At 44.1% G+C, this 27,844-nt stretch overlaps 1 protein-coding gene across 1 annotated transcript in view; it reads left to right on the forward strand.

The window, feature by feature from the left end:
* The first annotated feature begins 2,032 nt into the window (after positions 1-2,032).
* The window catches only part of BRCA1 (BRCA1 DNA repair associated), a 55,090-nt gene continuing 29,278 nt past the window's right edge, over positions 2,033-27,844 (forward strand). The window contains exons 1-10 of the mRNA XM_082194672.1: positions 2,033-2,163; positions 4,352-4,445; positions 10,346-10,399; positions 11,219-11,296; positions 12,011-12,099; positions 13,337-13,482; positions 16,798-16,894; positions 18,167-18,215; positions 24,176-24,303; positions 24,676-27,822. Coding sequence (XP_082050798.1) covers positions 4,366-4,445; positions 10,346-10,399; positions 11,219-11,296; positions 12,011-12,099; positions 13,337-13,482; positions 16,798-16,894; positions 18,167-18,215; positions 24,176-24,303; positions 24,676-27,822 — 3,868 coding nt within the window. The 5' untranslated portion in view covers positions 2,033-2,163; positions 4,352-4,365. The remainder of the gene's footprint in view (positions 2,164-4,351; positions 4,446-10,345; positions 10,400-11,218; positions 11,297-12,010; positions 12,100-13,336; positions 13,483-16,797; positions 16,895-18,166; positions 18,216-24,175; positions 24,304-24,675; positions 27,823-27,844) is intronic.

Raw genomic sequence — 27,844 nt, forward strand, 5'->3', positions numbered from 1 at the left:
TGTTGTTAATAATTTTATAATAATAATTTATTATTTATACCCCGCCCATAAAGAAGAAGAAGAAGAAGAAGAAGAGTTTGGATTTGATATCCCGCCTTTCACTCCCCTTCAGGAGTCTCAAAGCGACTAGCAATCTCCTTTCCCTTCCTCCCCCACAACAAACACTCTGTGAGGTGAGTGGGGCTGAGAGACTTCAGAGAAGTGAGACTGGCCCAAGGTCACCCAGCAGCTGCACGTGGAGGAGCGGGGAAGCGAACCCAGTTCCCCAGATTACACCACACCACAATAACCTATTAAACATTAAAAGCTTCCTTAAACAGGGCTGCCTTCAGATGTCTTCTAAATGTCAGGTATTGTTTGACACCTGATGGGAGGGCGTTCCAAAGGGCGGGCGCCACCACCTAGAAGGCCCTCTGTCTGGTTCCCTGCAACCTCACTTCTTGCAATGAGGGAACCGCCAGAAGGCCCTCGGCGCTGGACCTCATTGTCCGGGCAGAACAATGGAGGTGGAGATGCTCCTTCAGAAAGAAATTGACTTCCCACCTCCACTTCCACAGTGTTTTCACTGGAGTTTCCTTTCCTTTTCGTAGTTGAACTAAGGCAAGCTATACAGACAGAAACAATAAAGAATGGGCAGACAATACCAACAAGTAGGTTATATTTCTGCATTACAGCAGGTTGGACTAGATGACCCATAGGATCCCTTCCAATGCGGCGCTTCTGTAAGGGAGGTGACTATTTCCCATCCCAACAATGAAGGAAGGGCATCATGGGAGTTGTAAGGTAAAGGTAAAGGTACCCCTGCCCGTACAAGCCAGTCGTGTCCGACTCTGGGGTTGCGCGCCCATCTCGCTTAAGAGGCCGGGGGCCAGCGCTGTCCGAAGACACTTCTGGGTCACGTGGCCAGCGTGACAAGCTGGCGAGCCAGCGCAGCACACGGAAACGCCGTTTACCTTCCCGCTAGTAAGCGGTCCCTATTTATCTCCTAGCACCCGGGGGTGCTTTCGAACTGCTAGGTTGGCAGGCGCTGGGACCGAGCAACGGGAGCGCACCCCGCCGTGGGGATTCGAACCGCCGACCTGACGATCGGCAAGTCCTAGGCGCTGAGGTTTTACCCACAGCGCCACCCGCGTCCCGCATGGGAGTTGTAGTCTCGCCCAAAGAGCCGAAAGTGACAGTTTGTTCCTCTCATCCTCTTAAAACTTAACACCCCGAAGGTGGACGAAGAATTAATAGGGGTGAACCGCCTACCTTTCCCCCACTCCTGCCACATGAAATAAGTCATGAGTCAGAAAAAACCCAGAAATCATTTCTCCGCTTTTGGGGGGGAAGCTTATACCGGTGCCCCCTCGCAGCCTCCATTCAAATCATAAATATTAATAATAATAAGTAATAATAAATATGCCTGTTGTCTTTGTCCAAGGAGTTTTCTTGGCAGGGATACGGCTGAGAGAACAGCTGCCAGTCAGTGTAGACCATGGGTAGGCAAACTAAGGTCTGGGGTGCTGGATCCGGCCCAATCGCCTTCTAAATCCGGCCCGCAGACTGTCAGGGAATCTGTGTGTTTTTACATAAGTAGAATGTGCCCTTTTATTTAAAATGCTTCTCTGGGTTATTTGTAGGGCCTGCCTGGTGTTTTTACATGAGCTGAATGTGTGTTTTTATTTAAAATGCATCTTTGACTTATTTGTGGGGCATAAGAATTTGTTCAATTCCCCCCCCCCAATATAGTCCGGCCCCCCACAAGGTCTGAGGGACAGTGGACCGGCCCCCTGCTGGAAAAGTTTGCTGACCCCTGGTATATAGACAATACTGAGCCGATAAAGCAGCTCAGCCTCAGCCTTAAACGTTGCTCAGAGATTGAGGTTAAACACAGCGCGATTCCCTCCGCTGTCATTCCCCGCGCGGCCAATTGGGGGGGGAGAGAGAGAGAGGGGGGGGGAAAGAGTGGCGTTCTGGTTCACGTGATCGCGACGGATGCGGAAGCGAGGAGATGATTGGTTGGCGAACAGGTTGCCTAGGGGACGGTTCTGAAAGAAGGCGCGAAAAAGGGCCAGAGAGACGGTTAGAGGAAGAGAGAGAGAGCGCGCGCGCGTGACGACTGACTGAGGGGACGTTTGCGTGAGGGGAGAGAGCGAAACGGGGTTTGGCGTTTGTCTTGAGGTATCAAATGGGGTTTTTTTTGGCGGGGGGCGGGCAGCGGCGGCGAGAGAAGGCTAAGAGCGTTCGGGTAGCCGGCGGGGGGAATTCCTTTCGGGCCGCAGTTAGTCAGCGTGGCTTGAAAAAGAGAGTTATCTGACCGGGCGAGAGACGGGGAAAGCTCGTGAAATGGGAAGGGCGGCTTGCGGGTGTTGTGTGTGTCTTGGAGACTCGGAATTTCGCCCAGTTTTTCAGAGAAGGTCGGGGGCGCAGCGGCGTTTTCCTATATTAAAACCAGGGACTCGGTTCATGAGGCATTGTCGGTCAAACGGCGGCTATTTTATTTATTTTTGAAATATACTCAGAGTCGCAAAGTGATTTCATGCTCTTTATTCAGATCCTAGTGGTGAGGAGGAAATGAATGAAAGTCCCCTCAAAGTATCTGCTTATATACATTATTTACACAATGGGCTGCACATGATTGGTTAATTCTGGAATTCTACTGTAAGCCAATCAGGTTGTGGATTCACTTATATCTGGAGCATGATTGGGTGGTTCCTGCCAACCAATCATACTGCTGCATTGTTCTTGGACCAATCAGACTGCTGCATTCTGAATCCTATTGTTCTAGGACCCATCAGACTGCTGCAGTTTGGATCCTAGTCAACTCAGTACATGACAATTTTAAAACGTGTTTCTTTTTTGGGTGGGTTGTTATTGGGTTGTTGTTTTTTATTTCGATTATTTTGTGCTTGTTTATTCTGATTTTGTTCTGTGAATCGCCCTGAGACCTTCGGGTATAGGGCGGTATGTAAACTGAATAAATAAATAATAGATTTATATTTATAACTTTTGTTAGCCGCTTTATCTCGCCCGGGGCTACAAACCAAACCAGCATTAAAGCCCAGGGGTTGGGGGGGGGGAGGAAAGAAGTGTATTAGCCATAGAATTGTAGAGTTTGGGAAGGGACCCCCGAGGGTAATCTAGTGCAACCCCTTGCAGTGCATTAAAAACATCCCACCCACTCCTAAAAGGCCACGGAGAGTTAAAGGTTAAAAAGGAAAGTCTTTGCCTGGCGCCTAAAGCTAAATGAAGGCGACAGGTAAGCAATAGATTCCCGAATCAGTGGGTGTTAACGTCTCTTCTGTTTATGGTGGGTGGCCAAGTTTCTCTCTCTCCAGTTTTCTCCAATAGGTGAGACAGGGTGGGGTCTGGGGCGCATAGTTTCTTCCGGCCAGCATTCATGCCTTTGCCACCACCCTGCAGGTGTATTTGTGGCCTTCCTCAGGCTTTCCTGCTGCATTCTTAAAGGTAAAGGGACCCCTGACCATCATGGGTAGGCAGACTAAGGCCTGGGGGCCGGATCCGGCCCAATCGCCTTCTAAATCCAGCCCGCGGACAGTCCGGGAATCAGCGTGTTTTTACATGAGTAGAATGTGTCCTTTTATTTAAAATGCATCTCTGAGTTATTTGTGGGGCCTGCCTGGTGTTTTTACATGAGTAGAATGTGCCCTTTTATTTAAAATGCATCTCTGGGTTATTTGTGGAGCACAGGAATTCGTTCATTTTCCCCCTTCAAAATATAGTCTGGCCCCCCACAAGGTCTGAGGGACGTGGACCGGCCCCCTGCTGAAAAGATTTGCTGACCCCTTCTTAAAATGATGCCATTGCCCCACCCCTTCATCCATTAATAAGAGAAAGGGGTGGGAGTTATAAGGAAAGAGTAGCCTGTAGTGCAACACACTTCTATTGAAGATGAATATTTCAGTGCTACATGGTTTCTACTATATAGGAACAAATTTATACATTTATTATCATTCATTTAATCAGGATGTTAAAAGCTGTTAGTAACATTCAGGGTTTGTTGATAGCAACAATAATCCTTCTGTGAGAAAAAGTGTCCAGTGATCCTATCTACATAGCAAGTAATTATGCTGTGAGTAAGGTTTCAGTTGTCTGTCTACTTAGCTGAGAGTAACTTTAAAAAAAGTAGTCACTGGGTTGAACTGAAATGTTATTGGATTTGCAGAATAAAAGTCATTCTTACTGGTTCATCTGCACACTGACAGTGGATGTAAAAGTCCTCTGAACTCAATAGGCCTTATTTCCAAATCAGTCTGGGCTACCCATTTAATAGAATCTTAGGTCTGAAACTGTAGTTTAGGCCTAGAATACTAGACTATTTTAACATGAAGCCTTTTAATTTTTGAAGGTGTAGAAGACATTATGGATTCCTCCATTCCAAGCATTGCGGAGGTTCGTGGCATATTGCTGGCTATGCAGAAGAACTTGGAATGCCCAATATGGTATGGAAAAAAAATTAGTGTCCCCTTGGTTTCTGATTCAAAATACAATATCTGTTTTTTGAACGTGGGTGTCACAGGGAACTATGGTTAGTTTAACATCTAAAGCAGAAGCTTTCAATCTTGTGAAAGAGGACTGGGAAAATGAGAGAATGTGAACTTCATGATTTCCTGTTAGGTTTCAACTGAGCCTGTATCTTTCAGATTCTTTTTTCTCAATTACTCTTTATTAGTTTTATATATGACATCCAAACAACACAAAAAACACAGTAAGCCTTCTGCCAGTTGCAAATGAGTAAGAAGCAGGGAAGGAACATCTCCATTGCCCAATCAAGCTTTTTATCTGAAAGTTTATAGTATGTGTGAAGTGCTTTTCATAGAATGCTCCTGCCAGCTTGCTGTATTTGTGCCACATTGTTCAAAATTGACCTTATATGAATGTGTTCCTCCTCTGGCTTATTTCAGTCTCTGACCTCCTGTGTCTCCTTATGGCACATTTGCAATATTGGTTTGAACCAGCTGAACTGTCATAGGAGTCCTCTGAGGATTGCTGTAAATATCACTGAAGATGCTAGGAATTTTTTTATTGGAGATTTCTAATTGCTTTAAAGAATTACTAGGATTCCTTGCATGGGAATTTGCAGCAGTTAAATAAGCTTGAAAATCATTTAGGATTCTAGTATAGATGTGCCATAGCAGGCTTTGGTCAGGTAGAATATAAAGCTGTGGTTAAATACTATATGCATTCATAGTGATGTACATAGCTAAGAGTTGGGTTTGCTATTTTTGCATTGTAGAATGCAAAAATCTGGGTCTTTGGTGATTCCCCCCCCCCATTGCTTTGAGTTTGAGGGGGTCAGCTTGCATGATGCTTGAGTCACTTGCAATTGCTAGGGGCCTGGACCCAGCAAGGGTTAAAATCTAATGGGGGATTTGATTGTTGAAGTAGCCAGACCAGCTTCTTGGTGAGTAAATGGGCCTAAGCATGGTTGTTTGTGTAACAAAGGAAGTGGCTTTGTATCAGAGGACAAATGAGTGAGCCCTCTCCTTTACCTGGCTGGTGATGAGAGGGACAATTGCCAGAGTGGTGTATTATAGAACTGGGCTAGAAGCATACAGCAGCTAGAGAGTGTCATGCATGATTTCTACTTGAGTCCAAGGTTGTGACAGGGAGAAGCAATAGCTCTTGGAGTGTTAATGCTGTGAGCCCCTCAATCTTGGGCTCAGGTGACATGTGTGTGTAAATAAACCATATATCACAAAGACACTACAGTCTCCACCACCCCTCATTCCAAGAAAACTAAATCCTGGGTGAGCAGCTGGAAACCCTGGCATCTCACACTGCTGGGAGAACGGGGTGACATGCAACACTATGCTGGTGCTAAATACTTGTTGTCATGGCAGCAAACACTTGGGGGCACCAAAATCAAGGACATAAGTGTTACACTAGAAAATGCAGTCCTAGCATCAGACCACTCTAATACGCTTCATGCTTGTTTTATTATGTGTATTGTATTCTCATGGGATCTTTGAATGAAGATCATTTTGTTCCAGAATGTTTTATAAAACCAAGCAGATACTTGTCATCCTGACAAGACAGAAGTACTGTTTTGGGGGGACGGGGGAGAGCGGGTGTGGAGGATTCCCTGGTCCTGAATAGGGCAACTGTGTCCCTGAAGGACCAGGGGCACAGCCTGGGAGTCTTTTTGGACTCACAGCTGTCCATGGAGGCACAGGCCAATTCTGTGTCCAGGGCAGCTGTCTACCAGCTCTATCTGTTATGCAAGCTGAGACCCTACCTGCCCGTGGACTGTCTTGCCAGAGTGCTGCATGCTCTAGTTATCTCCCGCTTGGACTACTGCAATGCACTCTACGTGGGGCTACATTTGAAGGTGAGCTGGAAACTGCAGCTAATCCAGAATGCGGCAGCTAGACTGGTGACTGGGAGCGGCCACAGAGACCATATAACACTGGTCCTGAAAGACCTACATTGACTCCCAGTACGTTTCCGAGCACAATTCAAAGTGTTGGTGCTGACCTTTAAAGCCCTAAACAGCCTCGGCCCAGTGTACCTGAAGGAGCGTCTCCACCCCCATCATTCAGCCTGGATACTGAGGTCCAGCTCCGAGGGCCTTGTGGCAGTTTTCTCCCTGAGAGAAGTGAGGGAATGCCCTCCTATCAGATGTCAAGGAAATAAACAACTACCTGACTTTTAGAAGACATCTGAAGGCAGCCCTGTTTAGGGAGGTTTTTAATGTTTGAGGTTTTATTGTGCTTTTAATTCTGTTGGGAGCCGCCCAGAGTGGCTGGGGAACCCAGCCAGATGGGTGGGGGTATAAATAATAAATTATTATTATTACTGTATATTATTTTGATGATTTTGAGAATCACCGCAGCTTGTCAAAGATGTTCAGTTAAGCTCAGTTCAGATGTTGTGGAGAAACCATAGACTGAGCATCAGACTGAGGTGTGGTAAAGCCGGTCACTTCCTGATTTGCAATAACCACAGTTTTCCATGATCTTCAAATCAAGCAGACTGTGGTCCCTGATAACCAGAGTTATCTCCAAGTCAGATTTCAAAAACTGGTTTGAAGTGAATGTGTCAAATTCTGGTTATTGCAGTTACATCACAGTAAATGCTAGATAACAGAAAACATGAAATGGAAGTGGGAATTGGTGTATGCAAGGGGAGGATGGGGCACATGACTTTATAGCACATTCCTGATGGCCAAATTATGATTGGGCTGTTATGTCACAATTGAGCCATACCCTTGATTTTTATATCAAAGCAAGAAGACATTCTGTTATCCTTTATCAGACAACTGCAAAAAGAGATAATTCAATACAGTACCAAAAATACAGCAGTAGTACCAAATTGGGAATTTGTAAGTATGACCTGGAAGTGTGTGGGATGTGTGTGTTAAGCATTTTGCTGAAAGAGCAGATGGTTCCTGAAATGGATATTTATTACTAAAGCTGGGTTATTTCAAAAGAGGGAAAAATCATCATGGGCAGTGTTTCCAATATCTTTCATAAGAACCTGAAGTAATAGTTAATTCCAAACCAACTGTGGTGGGGGTTGTCCACAGATGTATTACACTTACTAGCTCTCTTAAAAGAATAACCTTATGGCACGCTAAATATTAACAGATATGAGCTTTTGTGGACTTCAGGCCACTTCATCAGGTCTTTAGTTAGCAGAAATATATATAGTGGTACCTTGTGTTACAGATGCTTCAGGTTACAAGTGCTTCAGGTTACAGACTCCGCTAACCCAGAAATAGTACCTCGGATTAAGAACTTTGCTTCAGGATGAGAACAGAATTCACGCGGCGGCGGCAGTGGGAGGCCCCATTAGCTAATGTGATGTCCCAGGTTAAGAACAGTTTCAGGTTAAGAACGGACCTCAAGCATGAATTAAGTTCTTAACCCAAGGTACCAGTGTACATAAATGGTTATAGGAGGTGGGGGCAAGGAAACAGTGGGCCCAAAAGGTCATGAAATGCAAAAAAGATACAGCTTGAGAAATAATAATAATAATAATAATAATAATAATAATAATAATTTATTATTATTATTTGTACCCCGCCCATCTGGCCAGGTTTCTCCAGCCACTCTGGGCGGCTTCCAATAAAGATTAAAAATATGGCACATTAAAATGTCACACATTAAAAACTTCCCTAAACAGGGCTGCCTTCAGATGTCTTCTAAATGTCAGGTAGTTGTTTATCTCTTTGACATCTATGCAAAGCTCAAACATCTATACAAGTTAAACAGAGTGACTTCAATAGCAATATGTGGCATAAATCTCAATCTAAGTTTGCTATCCTGATTTCCTCACGTAGCAGGAGAGAGAACCTTAACTTCAGTTGTGTTCTAAATGGATAGAATCAAACTTGCTGACAGATGTTCAGAAATTTCATGCTTTTTTGTGTTAAAGAACTGACTTTCAATAATAATAATAATAATAATAATAATAATAATATATTATTATTATTATTATTATTATTATTATTATTATTATTATTATTAATTTATTATAGCCACTCTGGGCGGCTTCCAAAAGAATATTAAAATACAGTAATGCACCAAACATTAAAAGCTTCCCTAAACAGGGCTGCCTTCAGATGTCTTCTAAAAGCCTGGTAGTTGTTGTTCTCTTTGACATCTGGTGGGAGGGTGTTCCACAGGGAAGGCGCCACTACCGAGAAGGCCCTCTGCCTGGTTCCCTGTAACTTGGCTTCCCACAGTGAGGGAACTACCAGAAGGCCCTCGGTGCTGGACCTCAGTGTCTGGGTAGAACGATGGGGGTGGAGACGCTCCTTCAGTGACTTCAAGACAGTATCAGAGTGGTCTAGGAGAGGGGTTCCTAATTGGTGGTCTGCAGACCCTACCACATAGGTAGTGCTAGAATTGATGGTCTGCAGACCCTACCACATAGGTAGTGCTAGAAACTTAAAGAACAAATCTCAGAGTGATTTACAACACATTAAAATATCAAATAAAACAATCTAGACTAATCAAATTCAAGCTTCAAGGAAAATATACCAGATGCTTCTCTAAGTGACATTTTGCTTTCTCCAGTCACCAACGTGGCATCCAGGAATGTATAGTATTGTTGGCAGGTAATGGCATGTTTCATGATAGTTTTGTGTTGATTAGTTTTTGAATTTATGATCTTCTGCCAGTAGACTGTTGCCTGAGTAAATATGGGGACAGAATTGGCATCTAGATTTGTTGTAGGGCCTAATCCCAGGGTTGTATCACATGATAGTTCTACTCGGAGTACAGCCGTTGAAGTTAGTTGGTCTTAGTTGGATACAATCCCATGGTTTATGTCTCTGTTAATGAGCAGCTATATGAGGTTAGGTGGCTATCTCTATGCAAGGACAGCTCTGTCAACTGAGGATACAATTCATGCATCTGTTATGTTTTAAGGTGCTGCAAGATTCTTCTTTTGTGTTTGCAGAGAACCGATTCCATGTTAATATGATAGAGCAGTCTGTTCCTATACAGACATTGCATTGAGGATGCCATATTTGAAATGGGTAGTTTGGGTGCTTTATTTTTTTACTCTGCTTAATCAAATGCAAAAATATACTATGGCTTTACATTTTACTTTTTAAAACAAAATATTAATATAGTAATTTTGCATGTTTGGCTTGTGTAGAAGTATACAATTACAATAAAGAAAAAGTGTTTTTTGGTTTGTATATTATTTTGATGCCTATCATTCTAAAAAATCAGAAATGACCATTGTTCTAAAACCTTGTTTGGTTGTTCATTATAAACTTATCTAAAACACTTCATTTTAATCATAGTTATACTTGACTAGATTATGTCAAATCAGTCTGCTATTGATGAAGAGTTGCTTTTATTCCATTTTTTGCAACAAAATGGCTGTCAACAAATTCAGCTCAGTTTCTTCTTGACGAGATTTAGGGTCGTATAATAATGAGTATCCTGTAATTTTATTGATTGCAATGTGAATTATATTCCAAAATGACTATTTTTGGTCATTCCCAAAAGATCTACATAAAATCTGATTTTGAGCCTTTGCATTTCCAGCAATTATTGTGAGTTGTTACTTACATTTTGAATTGTGTGTACATATATGTATTTATGTAGTGCTGGGTAACATTGATATTGGATATTAAAAGCAATTTCTTTAGAATCCACTGATATTAGTTTAGGCGGCATTTTAGTTCATAGCCATCTCTATTAATAGCTTTCTGGTTCCTGGCCTATATCTCTCCCTCATTTCCTTATAAATGTGCCAGATTTATCTTTGAAACCTGCTATTATTCTAAAAAATTTACCTATTGGCCCTTTTATTATTTGAGGACATAAAGAGAATTGCATTTGTTTTCTAGTTTTGATTCTTTATATATATTTTTTACTAGCCTGGAGGTAATGAAGGAGCCAGTCTCAACAAACTGTGCCCACATCTTCTGCAGGTAAGCCCTTTTTTCAGATTTTGTATGTAGAAGTTTCAAGAAATAGTTGTATGGAAATTACTAGAACCATGTTGCTTACATGGTACAAATGTATTTGGCAACATACTTTCCTCCTAGAAAGGTTAAGTCATTAAACATGCTTATCTAAAAGTTGGGTCAAACCAGATTCCTTTCACTCTGTGTGGTACTTTAATCTCTTCCAACAATATAATAATAATCATTACTCCTCTCTGCACCCTATACAAACCACTTCCTCTCCAAAAATCATTTTGGAACAAACTTATTGATTTGTAAGCTTGTTATATCTTAATCTCAGCTACCATACTGCAAAAATTCTTATTGTTATTTCTGATTCATACTACCTATAATTCACTGTGAGTCCTTGTTATGTTTATGTTGTGCCTGTAAATTACTGCACAAACTTTGAATAGTAATAATTTTTTTAAAAGGATGAAGCAAAAAGTCATAGAATCATTTCTACAGTACTTCCTGAGGGAAGGACTTGAGATAAGCAAAAGCTAAGAAATTGTGTAAAGGAGGCAACATTTTACTACACTGGTAAGCATGGGAAGCTGGTATATTGATTCTTTTCCTTCCTTGGGGTCCAGTTGAGGCAGAGTATAGAGGATCACATGCCTCTGAAACTGTTGTGAGTAAGCAGTTTGTTTTGGCTCAGATTGGCAAAAGAAAGCAGTGGTGGTAACTGAGCTTGACAGAGGTGTGTGTACATAGTGGTCAAGCCAACAAGGGCTTAGTAGGGTGCCCCGCACCTCAGATAAAGACCAGTATTCACACCTAGACTTCCCTTTTCTTTTCTAGTTTCTGCATGTTTAAGCTCCTTAAACAGAAGAAGGGTGCGGTACGGTGTCCACTTTGCAATGCCAAAGTCACCAAAAGGTAAATTCCTCATGACCAAATTTAATTAGAACAGAATGAAACAACTATGCAACTAAGCACACTGCAGTGCAGACCCAGGATAACAGTTTCAGCAATAGACAGATAACTAGAGCCTTCTGCAATGAGAACACACCTGTGGAAGAACTTTTAATGCCTGAAGAGAGGCACAGCTATGGTTATCCCCCCAACCCATGGCAATTAAGCTCGAAAACTGCTCCTGTACATTTTTCAAGTCTAATTACTGCCGTTGTGAGTGTATAAATGCCTTGGCAAATGAGTTTTGTTAATGTGGGGGGGGGGGAGTGTGTGGATAAACAGGGTGGCCCTCCCCATTTTTGCATTGGCTCCACCCACCAGCTACATGTGTCTCTTGGGCTGAAAACAGTTCTGCCTCTCTACCTAAATTTTGATCAGAACCCTGTTGTTTTTATCATGGCTTGCTGTTTTCTCACCAAAGGACTCTTGGAGTAAACGGGTATGAAACAGCAAGCGCAATACCTACTGTCTCTTGGGTTATTATAAAGTGAGTAATTCTTTAATTAGACAAAAGCCTGCAGCATCTTAGAAATTCAAGCATCTACTGCTTGGAAACCTTTCTTATTACTTATTCCACTTCCCCAATCCAGTCCCCTGAGCGCTGTCTCAGGTGACTGTAGATAAAAACGTCTATTTCATCACTTGACTACATATCTTTGTTGTCTTTATTTTTTTCAGAAGTCTATGGGAAGATGTCCGATTTAAGCAAGTAATCAAAGTGGTGCTGGAAGCCATCCGTGCTTTTGAACATGATACAGGGCTCAAGTGTAGGTATTACGTATCTCCATGAACCTCTGAGACTTGCTAGGCTGGGGGAGGGCAAGCTGGGTCAGTTAGAATTCCGCCCCCCCCCTGTCTTCTTGTGGTGCAGAACTGCACAACTGATTTTCTGCATCCTTAAATAAATCCCAAGATGATAATTTTGCCTTATAAAGTTCTAAATGATTTGGTCTATACTAGTTCATCTTCTGGCATCCTATCTCAACCTCTAAGACAGGTGGGGAAACTGTCTCAACTTGAATTCCCATCAGCCCTGCCAGCAAGGCAAATGGTCAGGGATGATGGGAGTTGTAGTCCCAGCAACATTTAGAGGGCCACTCCCTGCTCTAAGGTGTCAAACAGTACCCTTTGAAATGCATATTTCTTACCTTGGCTTCATAGAACCAGATTGAATACAGGACGCGACCATTTTAGGTGTGTCCAATTGACACACAATTGCTGACACATGAGTCCTTGTGGACCTGGAAGAAGGCAGAACAGGGGCAGGGTGTACTTATATGCTCTCCGCTGACATGTACAGGGGCCGGGAATGGAACCCCCATGTGAAATGGTTGCTGCTTGTTGTGGGAGAAGAAGACATTAGTCTACAACCTTGGAGCCCTTCCTCTTGAAGTAGAGCAAAGTTTGAGCCTGGATGCCTTCCAGAGATGACATACAGTGGTACCTCGGGTTAAGAACTTAATTCATTCCGGAGGTCTGTTCTTAACCTGAAACTGTTCTTAACCTGAAGCACCACTTTAGCTAATGGGGCCTCCTGCTGCTGCTGCGCCGCCGGAGCACGATTTCTGTTCTCATCCTGAAGCAAAGTTCTTAACCCAAGGTAATATTTCTGGGTTAGTGGAGTCTGTAAACTGAAGCGTATGTAACCCGAGGTACCACTGACCACTGTAGTACCTTTGTATTTGGACAACTGTATGATAACTAGGAGTGAGTAAGCATTTTGGTTTTGCAGTGTTTTAGAAACAGGAGTCTTTTAAAAATCTATATAAAATTATGGAAAAAGAAGCTTGCATTCTGCAAATGTTACATATTGCTTGCCCCCAGTGGAAATGCCCCCCTTTCCCAAATCCAAGTCCAAAGGCAGCAGAATTCCTGAACCATAATGTTTTATGTGCAGCTTGGCTTGCTTTGTGCTGCAAAGCTCACCTCTTATTAAGAGGTTGACTTCATGTCCCAGGTTTTTGAGATGAAGGGTTTGCTTCTTGATTATCTTAATCTTCTCAGTTTCAGATGATCTGTGTTTCCCTAAGAAAGCTTTAGAAGATGCTTCTGCTTCTGTTTCATGGAAAGAAAAACAAGTCATTGATTGCAAAGGCTACAGGGACAGACTGAAGAGAGTGAAGGAAGTGAAAAAGAGAAATGCTAGCTTGGTAACAGTGTTTTCTCTCCTTTTGCCTGCTATCCTAATGATATTTAAAGAGCTATCCAACCCCTTGAAGCACTATGTTGGAGAAGGTTTGGTGAGATAGAGGTGCCTCTCCGTGGCACTGCTGGTGAGGAATGCCCTGATGTGCCCACCCAAATGGTGGGTATGTGGAAACTATGACTGGCAGTAGCCAGTGGAAACCCCCAGAACAGGCATTCTGGGGGCAGACCTGGACTGGCACAATATTTGCTGGATCCTGAGCTGGCTCTGTTGCCATTACAGTGGTGCCTCGCAAGACGAAAAGAATCCGTTCTGTGATTCTCTTCGTCTAGCGGTTTTTTGTCTTGCAAAGCAAGCCCATTGACAGATTAGCGGATTAGTGCTATTAGCGCTATTAGCGGCTTTTATCGGTTTATCGGATCAGCTGATAAGCGGCTTAGCGGCTTAGAAAAAGGGGGGGAGGGGAAAAAAACCCGCAGGAACTCGCAAGACATTTTCATCTTGCGAAGCAAGCCCATAGGAGATTCATTTTGCGAAGCACCTCCAAAACGGAAAACTCTTTCGTCTAGCGAGTTTTCCGTCTTGCGAGGCATTCGTCTTGCGGGGCACCACTGTATGTGATAGCAGCAGACCTGATCCAGTCATCTTCAATGTGCCAGCCTGATTGCTCATGTAGCAAAGAGGATTTTCCTTCCTTTTTTCCATCATGTGGCTGATTGCAGCGTACTTGGGGTTATCAGATGGACTCCCATCTGGGTGTTGACCAAATACAGACCCGCTTAGCTTTAGCAAGATGGCTTCAAATTGATTTGCTTAGACTATAAAATTATAAACAGCACTTGAGTTGGACTCCGAGGCTGTGAAAAGTGCTAGTATATAATCACTCCCTTTAGAATAACTATTTATTTTTAAAAAGCATCTGAATGAAAGCTGTTTTTATTGCTTTGGAGTATTGAAGCTATAATGCATTTTAATTGTCATTGAAATTACCGCTGTGAGGGATATTTTTCCATGCTAATGTGTTTCAGGGAAGCTTCAAAGAGTAACTGTTAAAAAGGGACACTGCAGACTAAAGCAGACGTTTGTTATAACCAAATGGTTTTGGCATTGCAGTAACCTTCAAGAAACTGGGAGATAAAAGTTGACTGGTCACCACAATTAAATTTCCCTTTTTGTTTTCCCACTCTGCCTTTCTCTGGCTCCTGACCTGCCTTAAAGTCAGATCTTGTTGGTGGCTAATCATGAGTGCCATCGTCTTAAAGGTAGGCACATCAGTTAAAGGGGAGGAACCCAATCCACATCGAGGCAGCTGACCAAGGAAATATAAGAAAATTGCAATGGTTTGAGTAGGTTGATTAGCCCATAACAAAATGAAAGGGAACACTGGTGTTGATGGGTAAGGGAAGTAAAATAGGACAAGTCTGGCAAGCCAAGGGAAGAGTACTCAGGTGAACAGCTGGTCAACTAAATATCCAGTAGAGGTAAGCTTATATGTGAACTTCAGAAAGCTGGCCTAGAATCCTATTAAGACCTGAGAAATAAGTAGAGGAGCTGTGCAAGGTGGAGCCAAAGGATGGCTAAGGCATACTAATTCTCTTTTGGCCCTTTGGGCACCAGCAACACTTGACAAGGAGGAAGGAAACTTGGCATGATCTGCTATATTCAGATATCCTCCCATCACCATTATTCAGGTTAAAGTGTTGCCCATAATAAAATACCTCCTATAGATTAAATAGCCTTATTGGATTGATGCAGCTTTATTTCCCTTGTGCTGCCAGGCCTAGACCAATTCTGTATTTGTCTAGCCATCTGCAATCCTCTAGTCAAGGAATATTTCGCAGGTCTCATCCAACCAGGTTTGGTAATTTAATATAGCTATTGACTTTAGTATGGATTGCAGTGTTTTTCTTTTTGATGAGTGGAAAATGTTTCTCCCAACCCTAAGGAGGCCAACACTGGTGTTCTACATTAAAGTTTTCATTCAAGATCTTACACGAACTTGTATCCGTATAACTTGTGTGTGAGAGGGAAACCCTCCTCAAGCATTCATTGCCAAACTTGCCAAGGGGCCTGTGGGAACAGGTGGGGCTCACTCAACTCCTCAGTGATGCCCCATGGCCTGGCAGTGCTCCTGCTCAAGTCAGAAGGGGACCTTTTTATGTGTAGAGTAGTAAATGCCTCAAGAGAGCTAGAGTTTCTTCAGCATCAAATATTAAGAGTTCTATGGTTAAAATAATTATAATTTTATTATTTATACCTCACCCATCTGACTGGGTTTCCCAGCCACTGGGCAGCTTACAGCATATATAAAAAATTGTAAAACATCAGACATTAAAAAATTTCCTGAAACAGGGCTGCCTTCAGATGTCTTCTAGAAGTCAGATAGTTATTTCCTTGACATCTGATGGGAGGGTGTTCCATAGGGCAGGCACCACTACCGAGAAGGCCCTCTGCCAGGTTCCCTGTAACCTCACTTCTCTCAGGGAGGGAACTACCAGAAGGCCTTCGGAGCTGGACCCCAGTGTCCAGGCAGAATGATGGGGGTGGAGACGCTCCTTCAGGTACACTGGGCCGAGGCTGTTTAGGGCTTTAAAGGTCAATACCAATACTTTGAATTGTGCTCAGAAACGTACTGGGAACCAATGTAGGTCTTTCAGGACTGGTGTTATATGGTCTCTGTAGCTGCTCCCAGTCACCAGTCTAGCTGCCGCATTCTGGATTAGTTGCAGTTTCCAGCTCACCTTCAAAGGTAGCCCCATGTAGAGCGCATTGTAGTAGTCCAAGCGGGAGATAACTAGAGCATGCACCATTCTGGCAAGACAGTGCACAGGCAGGTAGGGTCTCAGCTGGCATAACAGATGGAGCTGGTAGTCAGCTGCCCTGGACACAGAATTTGCCTGTGCCTCCATGGACAGCTGTGAGTCCAAAAAGACTCTCAGGCTGCACATCTGGTCCTTCAGGGGGCAACAGTTACCCCATTCAGGACTAGGGAGTCCCTCACACCTGCCTGTTCTCCCAAAACAGTATTTCTGTCAGTCAAGATTCAACCTCAATCTGTTAGCCTCCAGACACTCACACAGGACATTCACTGCCTTCACTGGTTCTGATTAAAAGAGAGGTAGAGCTGGGTATCATCCACATACTGCTGAACATCCAACCCAAACCTCCTGGTGATTTCTCACAGCGGCATCATATAGATGTTGAAAAGTACAGGGGAGAATTAATTTTGTGATGAATACAGGGACATAAAAACTAGACTGCATCTGGATTGCATGTTAATGTCTGTAGGCCCCTAACACATCTTCTCTGCTTCCTTTAGGAAGGTGAGACCTCCAGCTTGCCATTAGATGGTGGAACAAGGCGCTGCTCCCTGAGAAAGAAAAGCAATTCCAGTAAAGCCGCTGTGTTTGAAATTGGTAAGTGTTTCAATAAATTGGGCCAGTCAGAATAGCAGGAGTTGGAACAATAATACTTACCTGTTGTTGTCTGCTGAAAGTAGCATCTTTGTATCCCTAAATGTGCCTGGTGTTTTGTTTTTGTTTTTGTTTTTTACTACTACTTCTTCCAAGGGACGCAGGTGGCGTTGTGGGTTAAACCACAGAGCCTAGGACTTGCTGATCGGAAGGTCGGCGGTTCGAATCCCTGCGACGGGGTGAGCTCCCGTTGCTCAGTCCCAGCTCCTGCCCACCTAGCAGTTCGAAAGCACCTCAAAGTGCAAGGAGATAAATAGGGACCGCTCTCGGGCGGGAAGGTAAACGGCGTTTCCGTGTGCTGCGCTGGTTCGCCAGAAGCAGCTTAGTCATGCTGGCCACATGACCTGGAAGTTGTCTGCGGACAAGCGCCGGCTCCCGGCCTCTTGAGCGAGATGAGCATGCAACCCCAGAGTCAGTCACGACTGGACCTGATGGTCAGGGGTCCCTTTACCTTTACCTTTACTTTTTCTTCCATAGTGTCCCCTTTTGTGGTAATTACAATAAGGAGTGGTGAATCTTGGTGGATCCTAATAGAAGAATTGCTTACTGCTCTAACTTGTCCCAGATCCCCTAGTGGACATAGCTCAACAGGGTTTGAACTTACTGCAAACATACTGTAAACAAGTATGCTCATGCATGCTGCTTAATTGCTACCACTTTGGTTGCCTTGCCTGGAGCTGGGGAAAACAGTGAGGCTTGGCATAACAGTATGTGTGAACCGGGACTCGTGATTTGTTTCTCTCCAACATCTCTTGAGTGGTAAGCCAAGAACAAACCTTGGCTTGTGGTTTGTTTGGGGAGAAACTAAACCATAACCTCTGATGTTTGTTCCTGTTCTAGGCAGGCCTAGTGTGAAGAAGGGTGGTGCTTGCTCAGAGCAAGCCATGGTTTATTGCTTATTGTGGCATGCAAGCCAGCTCTCTGCCTTGGTTTCCCAAGACCAAATCCTGCCCAAACTTAACTTTCTGGGCCCTGATCCAGGTACACTGTTCACATTCCAGTGGACTGCCTGCCAGCATATCTTTTTTTACTTAAATGTTTCTATGAGCTGTATTGCTGATTCAGTCAACCTGGATTTTACGGAATATTTGAGGGAAAGCATTAGGTTCTGCACAGAGTGGCTACGATCCTGCTAAACCTTAGCCAGCAATGCTAATTGTGGTTTTTGAATCCCCGTTTTGTCAAAATTATAATAGTAAACCTTGTTCATTTAAGGCTCAGATTCTTCGGAAGATGCATTTAAGAAGACAGATACAATCAGATGGTGAGTAGAGCCATCAATTTAAATTGTCAGTACCTTTTTGTTTACAGTATTCATCCCCCCCCCCCGCTGCATCTTGGGGGTGGTACACTACCATGCTTTGCAGATGTTCCTTTAATACTTACTAGTGCTAATGGCCCTCTGGATCTGTGAATTGCAGCTGTGCAGTACAGGTAAGAGGAAAAAACAACTCTCATGCCTTGTTACTCTGTAGCATCCTATGAAGATAAGTGTTCTGCAATGGCTGTTTCTTGGGTCTTCTCTCTGCTGAGTGCTTACATTTTCTGTGTGGAATGTTTACTGTTTCTCCACCTCCTATTCTCTGGGCTCTTTATCGATATGTGAATGGAAGGAAAGGTGACAGGGTGCAGGGTGGTATTTTTCAGAAAGCTTGGTTCAGCCCAAGGACAACTGGCTATTGACTTCTACTTTATTTTGAAGACCCAGAACCTGTGAAGCAGATCATTAATAAATTTATTGTTCTAATCTGCACTTATATCTAGGGCTCAGAAGATGGCACTAAGTTAATTATAAATGGCAAAAAATAAAATAAAAATAGATAGATAACATGTACTTGCTTAATCACAACTACTTGTTCAGTGCAAGATTTTAAACTGTCTTCTGAATCCCCAGTGCAGTGGAGCAGCTCCTGGGGTGTTTCTGTTTGACCCAGTTTAGACATGTTAAAAAATAGTTTGTTTTTATATCAGTGAACCTTGGCCTCATATGAGGGGAGGAGATTTAAAGCTTCCATTTCTTGTTAGGAACAAAGCATAGTTACTGCTTTGGCTCAACTTAAACAAATGCTGAATTGTTCAAGACAGTTTGTCAACAAGGCACGGTGTTATTTGTGTGATAACTTGCCTTGCTAACAAATTTTGGTTTGAACAAACCACCGTTTTTCATTCAGAGCAAGCAACAAACAATGGTTTGTACTTAAACAGGAACAGAAGCATTAAGTCTTCTCTTACACACAAGTGTGTCATCCTGCTTCCTGTGCTTGTAACAAACTATGGTTTCTTGCAAGTGAATTTGGTCTATTTGTCTTTGAGATTTTTTTAATCCTCAATAGGGCTCTTTTGGTCAAACTCTTTTGGTCAAACTCATGGTAGAACATAAATAGGATTTTGTGTACTATATGAATGACCCCCCCCCACCCCACACAGTATTCTGGGCCAAGGAAAGCAAACATCTGTTCTCAATATGAATTATGTATCATTTTATATATTTAGTTTTCCATCCAGTTTAGAGCCTTTTGAGGATGAAACTGTGCTGTTTAACCATGCATCTGGTAAATCAGTCTTACATATGAAAACTCATGCCATAATAAATTCACTTTATAATTTTAAGTTTCACGGTGCAAAGCAAAGACCACCACTGGACACACATCTGGGGTTGCTAACAAAGGAAAATAGGGCCAGTGCAAGACCCTGCTGCCCATCAGTTGTTTGTTCCTTGCTCAGCTCTTTCCAGGAGTTGTGGGAAGGAGAATGCAGAATTCAAAGGAAAAGCACCAAATACATTATATTTCAGGCCACCTTCTTTGAACCATAAGCTCTACTCACAATAGTGCAGGAGGGAGAAACCATTTAAAGGCTACCTTAAAAGAGCTCCACACTTGCGACTGTTCTTCCCTGAATGTAAAATGATTTTCTTACTACTTCTACGGTTTAGTGCAATTTAAACTTTTGTAGGTCTTCCTTGCTTTAATCTGAGGCATAATAGGGTTGCCTTGTCCAGATCTACAAATCTGGGAAGCCTAATTTGCATAGTATGCCTTTTTGCTACGTGTGTAAATGCCCTGCTTTTATGTAAAAATGTGTTTTTAAATTGAATTATAAATATTTAAAATTGCAACATGTTTGCATGCAACTCAATGAAGCAGAAGGCTCCTGCAAGCAGTTGAACACTGAATTTGGGCTGGAAGGGGCTCTGAGGAGGCACTGGAACTCGATTGACCTGAGGTGTATCGAGTTGCAACTAACTTTAATTAAATCTCCCCCTGCCTGGATAAACAGATAGACCTTTACAGAAGTTTTTCGTTGATGCTTTTCATGGAGCTATTGCTATAGAGGAAGTTTATCTCTTTCCTTTCCCCCTCAGATACTGAATAGAAATGAATGGCTATCCCATAAAACAGAGGTACTCAACATGGTGCCCTCCATAAATTTTAGACTGCAACTCCCATCAGCCCAATAAGCACGGTCAGTGGTCCTGGATCGTGGGAGTTATAGTTCAGAACATTGGAATGCACTGCATATGCTATCTCTGCCATCGTTCCTTGTACTTAACAAGAAATGTAGTGATTGTGGCCTTTTCACAGGGACTCTTCTCTCGCTGTGATTGGTTCCCATTGAATCTATGGAACCTTAGTACAGTTGACTTATTCTGGATCCAACCCTTGGTTTCGGGGTGGTAGGTTGAGAGAGAGCTACTTGCTCACCTTCCAAGAGTTTATCTGTTATGCACTGTTTCTCAAACTTGGATCCCCAGCTGTTGTTGGACTACAACTCCCATCATTTCTAGCTAGCAGGACCAGTGGTGAGGGATGGTGGGAGTTGTAGTCCAACAACAGCTGGGGATCCAAGTTTGAGAAGCACAGCTTTATAGGCTAAAAAAAATCAAAATACTATCTCACTGCCTCCTGTTATTTGCTTGTGTGGGAATTACTTCTGCATTAGAGAAAGGGTCCAGTGGCAAAATGATGAAAAAAGGGGCACTGAGTTCAGAAACTAGCACCTGAAGCACAGGTGCTGAGTTGTACCTGTCACATGTGTGGCAACTGTCACATTGGGAGAGGCCAACCAGACCTCCTCCCGTTGCGACAGTCGCCTGCCAGGCGGTACAACTTTGGGAGATGCCGCGCAGTGACTTCCCGCCAGGCCTCCTTCGCCCCCTCAAGATTATGGGGGCTGAGCCCCATCCCAGCACACATGGGGGGGTCTGTAGAAGCCTCAGCCCCATAGAGTTGGCGCATCTGACCTGAAGGAAGATTGGGTGGAGGAGACGGAGGCAAGGAAAAGATGTACCTTATTTTTCACCCTGTAGGGCGCACTGGCCCATAGGGTGCACTTACTGGGGGGGGGATAAAGAAAAAAAATTACCCCCCCCGAGCCCCAAAGAGCAAAGAAGCCATGACAGCGAGCGGGATGGATCCCGCTTGCTGTCCTGGCTTCGTTTTTAGCCTCGGGGCTGGGGGTCCAGGAGCGAAGGCGAGGTTACGCACCCTCACCATCGCTCCCGGAGCTTGCTTGCGGGGCTGGGGGCGGGGGAAGCCCGAGCTTCCCCCGACCCCAGCCCCCAGAATAGGCTGTTGCCCGCAAGCCTTGCGAGCCCGGTGGGAACTCCCGCCGGACTCGCAAGGCTTGTGGACATCTGCGCGAAGCACGGGGCGCGCCCTGAGTGCGCCCCGTGCTTCGGGCTGCAGGCTGCTGCCTACAAGCCTTGCGAGCCTGGCAGGAACTCCCGCCGGGCTCCCAAGGCTTGCGGATAGCTTCCTGAAGCCTGGAGAGCGAGAGGGGTCGGTGCGCACTGCGCCTCTCGCTCTCCAGGCTTCAGCAAAAGCCTGCATTCGCCCCATAGGACGCACACACATTTCCCCTTCATTTTCAGAGGGGGAAAAGTGCGTCCTATAGGGCGAAAAATACGGTAGGTGGAACAGGCAGAGAACTGAAAAAGGAGGCAATGGAGCAAGTGGCGATCAGAGAAACTTCAGATCAGAGGGTGAAGGATTGATCGCTGAAAATAGGCAGGTGCCTCGGGAAATTTAGAGTGGCATTGTGAGGACTGAATGTGTCATGCTGATTTGCTCTAACAGGGTCAATTTGTGAAGGATAACAGGACTGCATGTGCATCTTATGGCTATCTTGTTCCCGTTGAGGATTAGAATTTGACTCTGTTGCTCCCATGGCTTGTGAATAAAGATCAGAGTCACACAAATCCAGTTCTGCAAAGCACAAGTTATTCTACAGTAGCTTGTCTCAATTGTAGCAAGGTCAGACTTTGCAGTTGCAGCTCTAGTCAGTGAGACCTTTGCTGCTGTCTCTCCCTGCTGAAGTGTTTTAGTGGATTTTTTTTTTTGCCACTGTTGTTGGTGCTGTGCATGAATCTTTAACATCTTTTCTTTGACACTCAGACACTCAGTTGGGGTAGTTGCATAGCTATACAAAATTCATAAACATCAGATCAATATATTCCTACGCTACAAAAAATTCTTTTAACAGTCAGTGATGTCAAAGGATAATGCACACTTTAGACCGGGTGTGGTTAACCTGTGGCTGACTATTGGTCATGCTGATTGAGGCTGATGGGAGGAGTAGCCCAATAACCTAGGAAGAAGAAGAAGAAGAAGAAGAGTTTGGATTTGATATCCCGCCTTTCACTCCCCTTCAGGAGTCTCAAAGCGGCTAACAATCTCCTTTCCCTTCCTCCCCCACAGCAAACACTCTGTGAGGTGAGTGGGGCTGAGAGACTTCAGAGAAGGTCACCCAGCAACTGCATGTGGAGGAGCGGAGACGCGAACCCGGTTACCCAGATTACATGACTACCGCTCTTAACCACTACACCACACTGGCTCCCATAGCTTATCCACCTCTGCTTTGGTCACAAATAAACTCCCCACGCAAGCAGCCAATATATCAAAAAATTGTGGCGTATCATAAAAGCAACCAAATTCACCCTAAAACCAACAAAGCTAAAAGAGAAGCACCAGCCTTTGCCAGGCACATACAATTTACTACAGCACAATAGAGCTGTCATACCTCTCCTCAAAATAATAATAATAATAAAATAGCCCACTGACCACAGTTTAGAAAGAGAGTAAGAAAAAAGGAGATACATTTCTCACTACTTCTCCCAGTAGCATGTTAAAAGTAGCAATGGATTCTGGTGGTAGCTGTTAATTTATAGCTTAGCCTGCAGCATTTATGACACACATCTGAATTGAGAGGGTGAAGGAACTACAGCCTGGGCCACTCACTGGGCTTCAGGCAAGTTGTCTTGTGAGTCAGCTGGTCTTCTCGGATGCAACAGGAGAGATATGCCAGAGCTTGGAACTAGTAGAGTTCCTTTTCCCACTTCTTTGTTCCTGTGCTTAGTTGGCATCTGCCTCAAGACTTCTTTAGATGACCATAATGTCATGGAAGACGGGTCAACTGCATGGTGCCTGGTTCATCCAACAGCTCTATTATTGGAAATTTAAAAGGGATGGGCCAAGGAGAGCAACTCTTGCCAGCTCTTAATTGGTTACAGAAGTCCTGGTATCCAGTGGAACAGCTGTTGTTGCTTGGGATATGCCATATGTCATTCCCACCTTCTGTTGTACATATTTTCTCACTTCTGGATTTCCTGAAACAAATTGGAAGAATGGGGCGGATGTGTGTGTATGGACACAGTATAGAGGCATTGTGATTAAAATTTATTTATTGAATTTTTTACTTGCCCTTCACAAGGTCCTAGGATAATTGTACAGCAATTTAAGACACAACTTTATAGTTTAAAACAAATACAATCAAAAGAAAAGGACAGGTCGTAAACCATATATATCTTGAGTGTCGGCTAGGATAAAGAGATGCATCTTCAGCATGCAATGAAAGCTACATAAAGAAGGTGCCAGATTCATATTTGTGGGGAGGGCATTCAATAACTTGGGGACTCTCACAGAGAAAGTCCTTTTCTGCCCCCCAAAAAAACCCTTGGGGGCGTTAAGACCTACCAACAGGGCTTCCTCTGATGATCTTAGCAAGGGTTTGCAGGGAAGGAAGTGGTCTTTCAGATATCTGAGGCCTAAATTTAGGACTTTGGATAATAATGTGAGCGCAATGAAGGGTTCGTTCTTTCCTTATTTCCCTGAACCCCTGTACTTTGGTTGTAAACCCTAATGGCAGGAACCTGGTTTTAAGAGGTTGTTTGCAGTTCATCATTTGGTCACCTGGGCATTCTTGTTTCATTCTTCTTCTTCACAGTGTGAGTTTAAGACGTAATTATCCAGCTCGAGTTGATGAAGGTTGTGCCAAGAATGAAAGCCCAAGCCCTTTTCACATGGAGTTTTCTGAGCTGAGTGCTGAAGATGAGACACCATTAAATATCCTAGGTATGAGGATTTTCTCTCGATGGCACCTGAAATAAGAATCCAAATGCCTGGGCATCAAGCGGGCTCAGTTCACCACTCTGGGGGGTTTTACTTGAGTCTTGTGAAGTTCAGCTAGCACGCTTTTCTTGGGCCTGATTTTTACAACTTGCTGCATTCTCATAGGGAGTCCCAGCGCCTGACCACAACTCACTTCTCAAAGAAATAGCCTCCCTTCTGGGAAGGGTTAGGGTAGTTCAACCAGGAACTCGGTTCCTAAGAGACTGGTGGCAGAGCTTGGACTAGCTTAATTGGTGGTAGGGAAAGGCAGCAGTTAAGAAAGGTAGCTGGTGTAAGAGGCAAGCCAATCCCATTTCTAAACTTTTCTATTTTCAGGTGTATGTGATTATTTGGAAGAACTTGGAAACACAGAAGGAGCCAACATTGGAAAGTTAGAAATTCCTAAAAAGAATGCTGCTGTGGAAAAGAGTCAGGGTTTGTCTTCTCCAGATCCCTGCTTGCGTAAACATGACAGGAACTCCAATTCCATGCCAGAGGGTGGTTCTTGCTCTTTACTCAATATGGCACAATTGGCTGGTGAAGCCACAAAGCCCACTGTAGATAAACAGGCTGGTCACGATGCAGGAAATGTCCTGTGTGAAAATGAGGAACAGCTACTGCAGTCACAAACTTCCCCTGAACGTCCTCTGAGTCAAGTCTCTGGGAAGAAACTGATGCGGAGCATCCAGAAAGTCAAAGCATGGCTGTCTAAAAGCAAGGAGGATCTTTCTCCAATATCCCTGCAAGATACTCACACGCAGGAGGTGGATCAAGATCCAGACTTGTCAGATGGAGACTCTCTGGTCTCCCAGAAGACTGAACAGATTGGATACCAGAAAGTCTTCACAGTGGAATGTGTAGGTGACAGGTCTTTGCCCAAGCCAGTTGCCTCTAAAGCTGAGGATAAACTATTTGGGAGAACGTACAAGAGGAAACGCAAATCAACCCCTCTTTGGAATAAGAGGGACACAGTTTGTATCCAAGCAAAGGAAGGCATTGCTATGAATACAGAATCCTGTTATGCACCTGTAAAAAGATTATCGCGAAAGAGGAAGGCTACATCAGAATTGCAACCAGATGACTTCATTAGAAGGCAAGATGTGGAAGTAAATAGTAGGAGGCCTGGTGGAGATGAAGATACTGCTTTGGAAGAAGGTGGCCAAGCCCCTGCTCTTGTAGATGATAGCCCTGTGGCAGATCAAAAGGAAGTTGAGCTGCCGACTGAATTTCCTGTCAAGGAAGGGCTGTCTGCTTTGGAAACTGATTTAAATGAACCATCTCAGAGTATATGCCTGAAATCGCCAGAATCAAACTGTAACCCTCTAAAGAAGAAAAGTATCACTATGAGCAAGATACGTAGACAATTAATCAAGCCTGTTGGCGAATTGCAGTTAATGATGGACAGAAGCTCCAGGGCCCCTGAGAAGGCAAAGATACAGACTGATGATCAGTTAAGGGAAGTTGGCACAAGCCAGGTGCAAGTCAGACGGAGCAGGAGGCTTCAGTTCTCGACAGAAGACGCCTGGAGGAGAAGTGAGCCAGTAAAGCGAGGAAGGAAACAGTTGGATAAGAGAGAAACAAAGAAGCGTAGGTGGTCTTATGAAGAAAACACGCCAACGCCTTCCATAGCAGAAAATTACCCCAGTGTGTTGCAGGGCAGACTCCAAAAGGGCGTGTCTTTGTCAGATACCAGCCTGATGGACGTGGAAGGGGATGCAAGTAAAGCTTGTGCTAGCCCTCCAGCTTCTCCTCAGGTAGGTGTTGAACAAACCACAGAGGGCAGCAGTCCTTGTTGCATTGTTCCCAGTGCAAGTTCCCAGGACAGCTGCTCACTTCTGCATTTTGCTTCTCCGGAGGTGGAGCAAACCACTTCTGAGGACAAACAGCTCACAGTAGCACACCAGACGGAGAAGAATGTGTTATGTACCCAGAAACTAGAGGGCGGTGAGTTTTGCACAGGGGATATGATGAGAAGCGGTAAACCCCCTGAAACAAATGATGAAGCTGCAGGAACTTTGGAGCTGAACTCAGAAACTGAGGACAGTGAACTGGATACAAACTTCATGCAGAAGATATTCAATGGCTGCAAACGCCAGTCATTCTTGTTGCATCCAGTAAAGGAATCTGCTGCAGAAATTCAAAAAGAGAGACGCATTGGCTTGGGGGAAGATGGCAAGGTTGACTGTTTGAAGAAATCAACTTGCATCGATAAATTTTGTGAGGAGAGAAGAGATGCTGTTGCCTGTGAGGTGAACAGCTCTGTCCAAAGACTGGCGTCTTGTGCTTCTGGTTTCCTTGATCACGAGAGGAGAACTGAGCATCCCCAGCTTGCCTCACAAACTGCGTTCCCAGATCATCCATCCACACCAGATCAATTAGCCACCAAGAATCCTGACAGTCCCCCGCAAAGTCAAAATCCAGTAACTAAAAAGAGTATGTCCCCTAAAATTAGGGGAGAAGGTGCAAACTCAAATAACAGCGGCAGCAGTGGAAGCCCAAATGTCTGGAGAAATGTCATCATCCACAGCGCCAGTTCAAGCGTCATTAGTGAGACACGTTCTAGTATAGACAACTCTGAAGATGCAGAATCTGAAAGCACTAAAGACAAAGGGCTGGCATTAAACTCTCAGCCAGAATGCATGCAGCCATGTCCTGTAATTTGTCAGCTACCACATTCTGAATTCAGTGGCATCCATGGTGAAAAGAATAGCCCCATGGAACAAAAGCAACTGCATAGTGACACAGAAGAAGCAACCAATAATTGCAGTACAGGCACTCCTAAGCACTTGGTTCACAGTAATAATTTGGAGCAGTGCGCCGAGGAGGAGTACCATGGCTTTGAGGTGTCTTCGGAGACACCAGAGGGCTTGCTAGGCCCTGTCATCAGAAGCATAGAGGGCTCACCTAACCTTGGGGAAAAAGAGAGGAGTGATAGCTTGGCCATGTCTCCTGGCAGAGACGAGCAAACCCCACTTAAGGGAGACCTGGGTAGTGGCAACAGAAGAAGTTCCAGGCTGAGCAATAAAGGCCTCGTTCGCACGCAGCAGAGATGGGCACGGAAGCTGCCATCCTCGGAGGAAGATTCTAGCGAAGATGAAGAGTTGCCAAGTTTTCAGGCACTGATATTTGGTAAATCGGCAAGCACACCGCTAGACCCACTGAAAAAGAAGAAGACATCGGGAGGGATGCCAGCACTGAAGAGCAGCAACAAATGTTGTGTAGAAACCAAGGATGAGCATGTCTGTCCAAGTCAGGATTCAGAGTGCTCTATGAAGCTCTTTTCTTCCCAGTCACACACAGCTGAGGATTTCCGCAGCAGGCCTCATGACTCAAGACACTTAACTCCAGCTCCCACTTCTAGAGAAAATCTGGAAAGTCTTAGAGAGAATAAAAAAGCCACTCAGCCCAGGGATGAAGTCTCAAAAGATGCTGGACAACAGAAAGATGAACAGCAAGAACAAGTGGATTCAGAATTCAATTTAGGTATGAATATATGCTTTTTTTA

Source organism: Podarcis vaucheri (genome assembly GCF_965113315.1).
Source record: "Podarcis vaucheri genome assembly, chromosome: 13".
NCBI lineage: Eukaryota > Metazoa > Chordata > Lepidosauria > Squamata > Lacertidae > Podarcis > Podarcis vaucheri.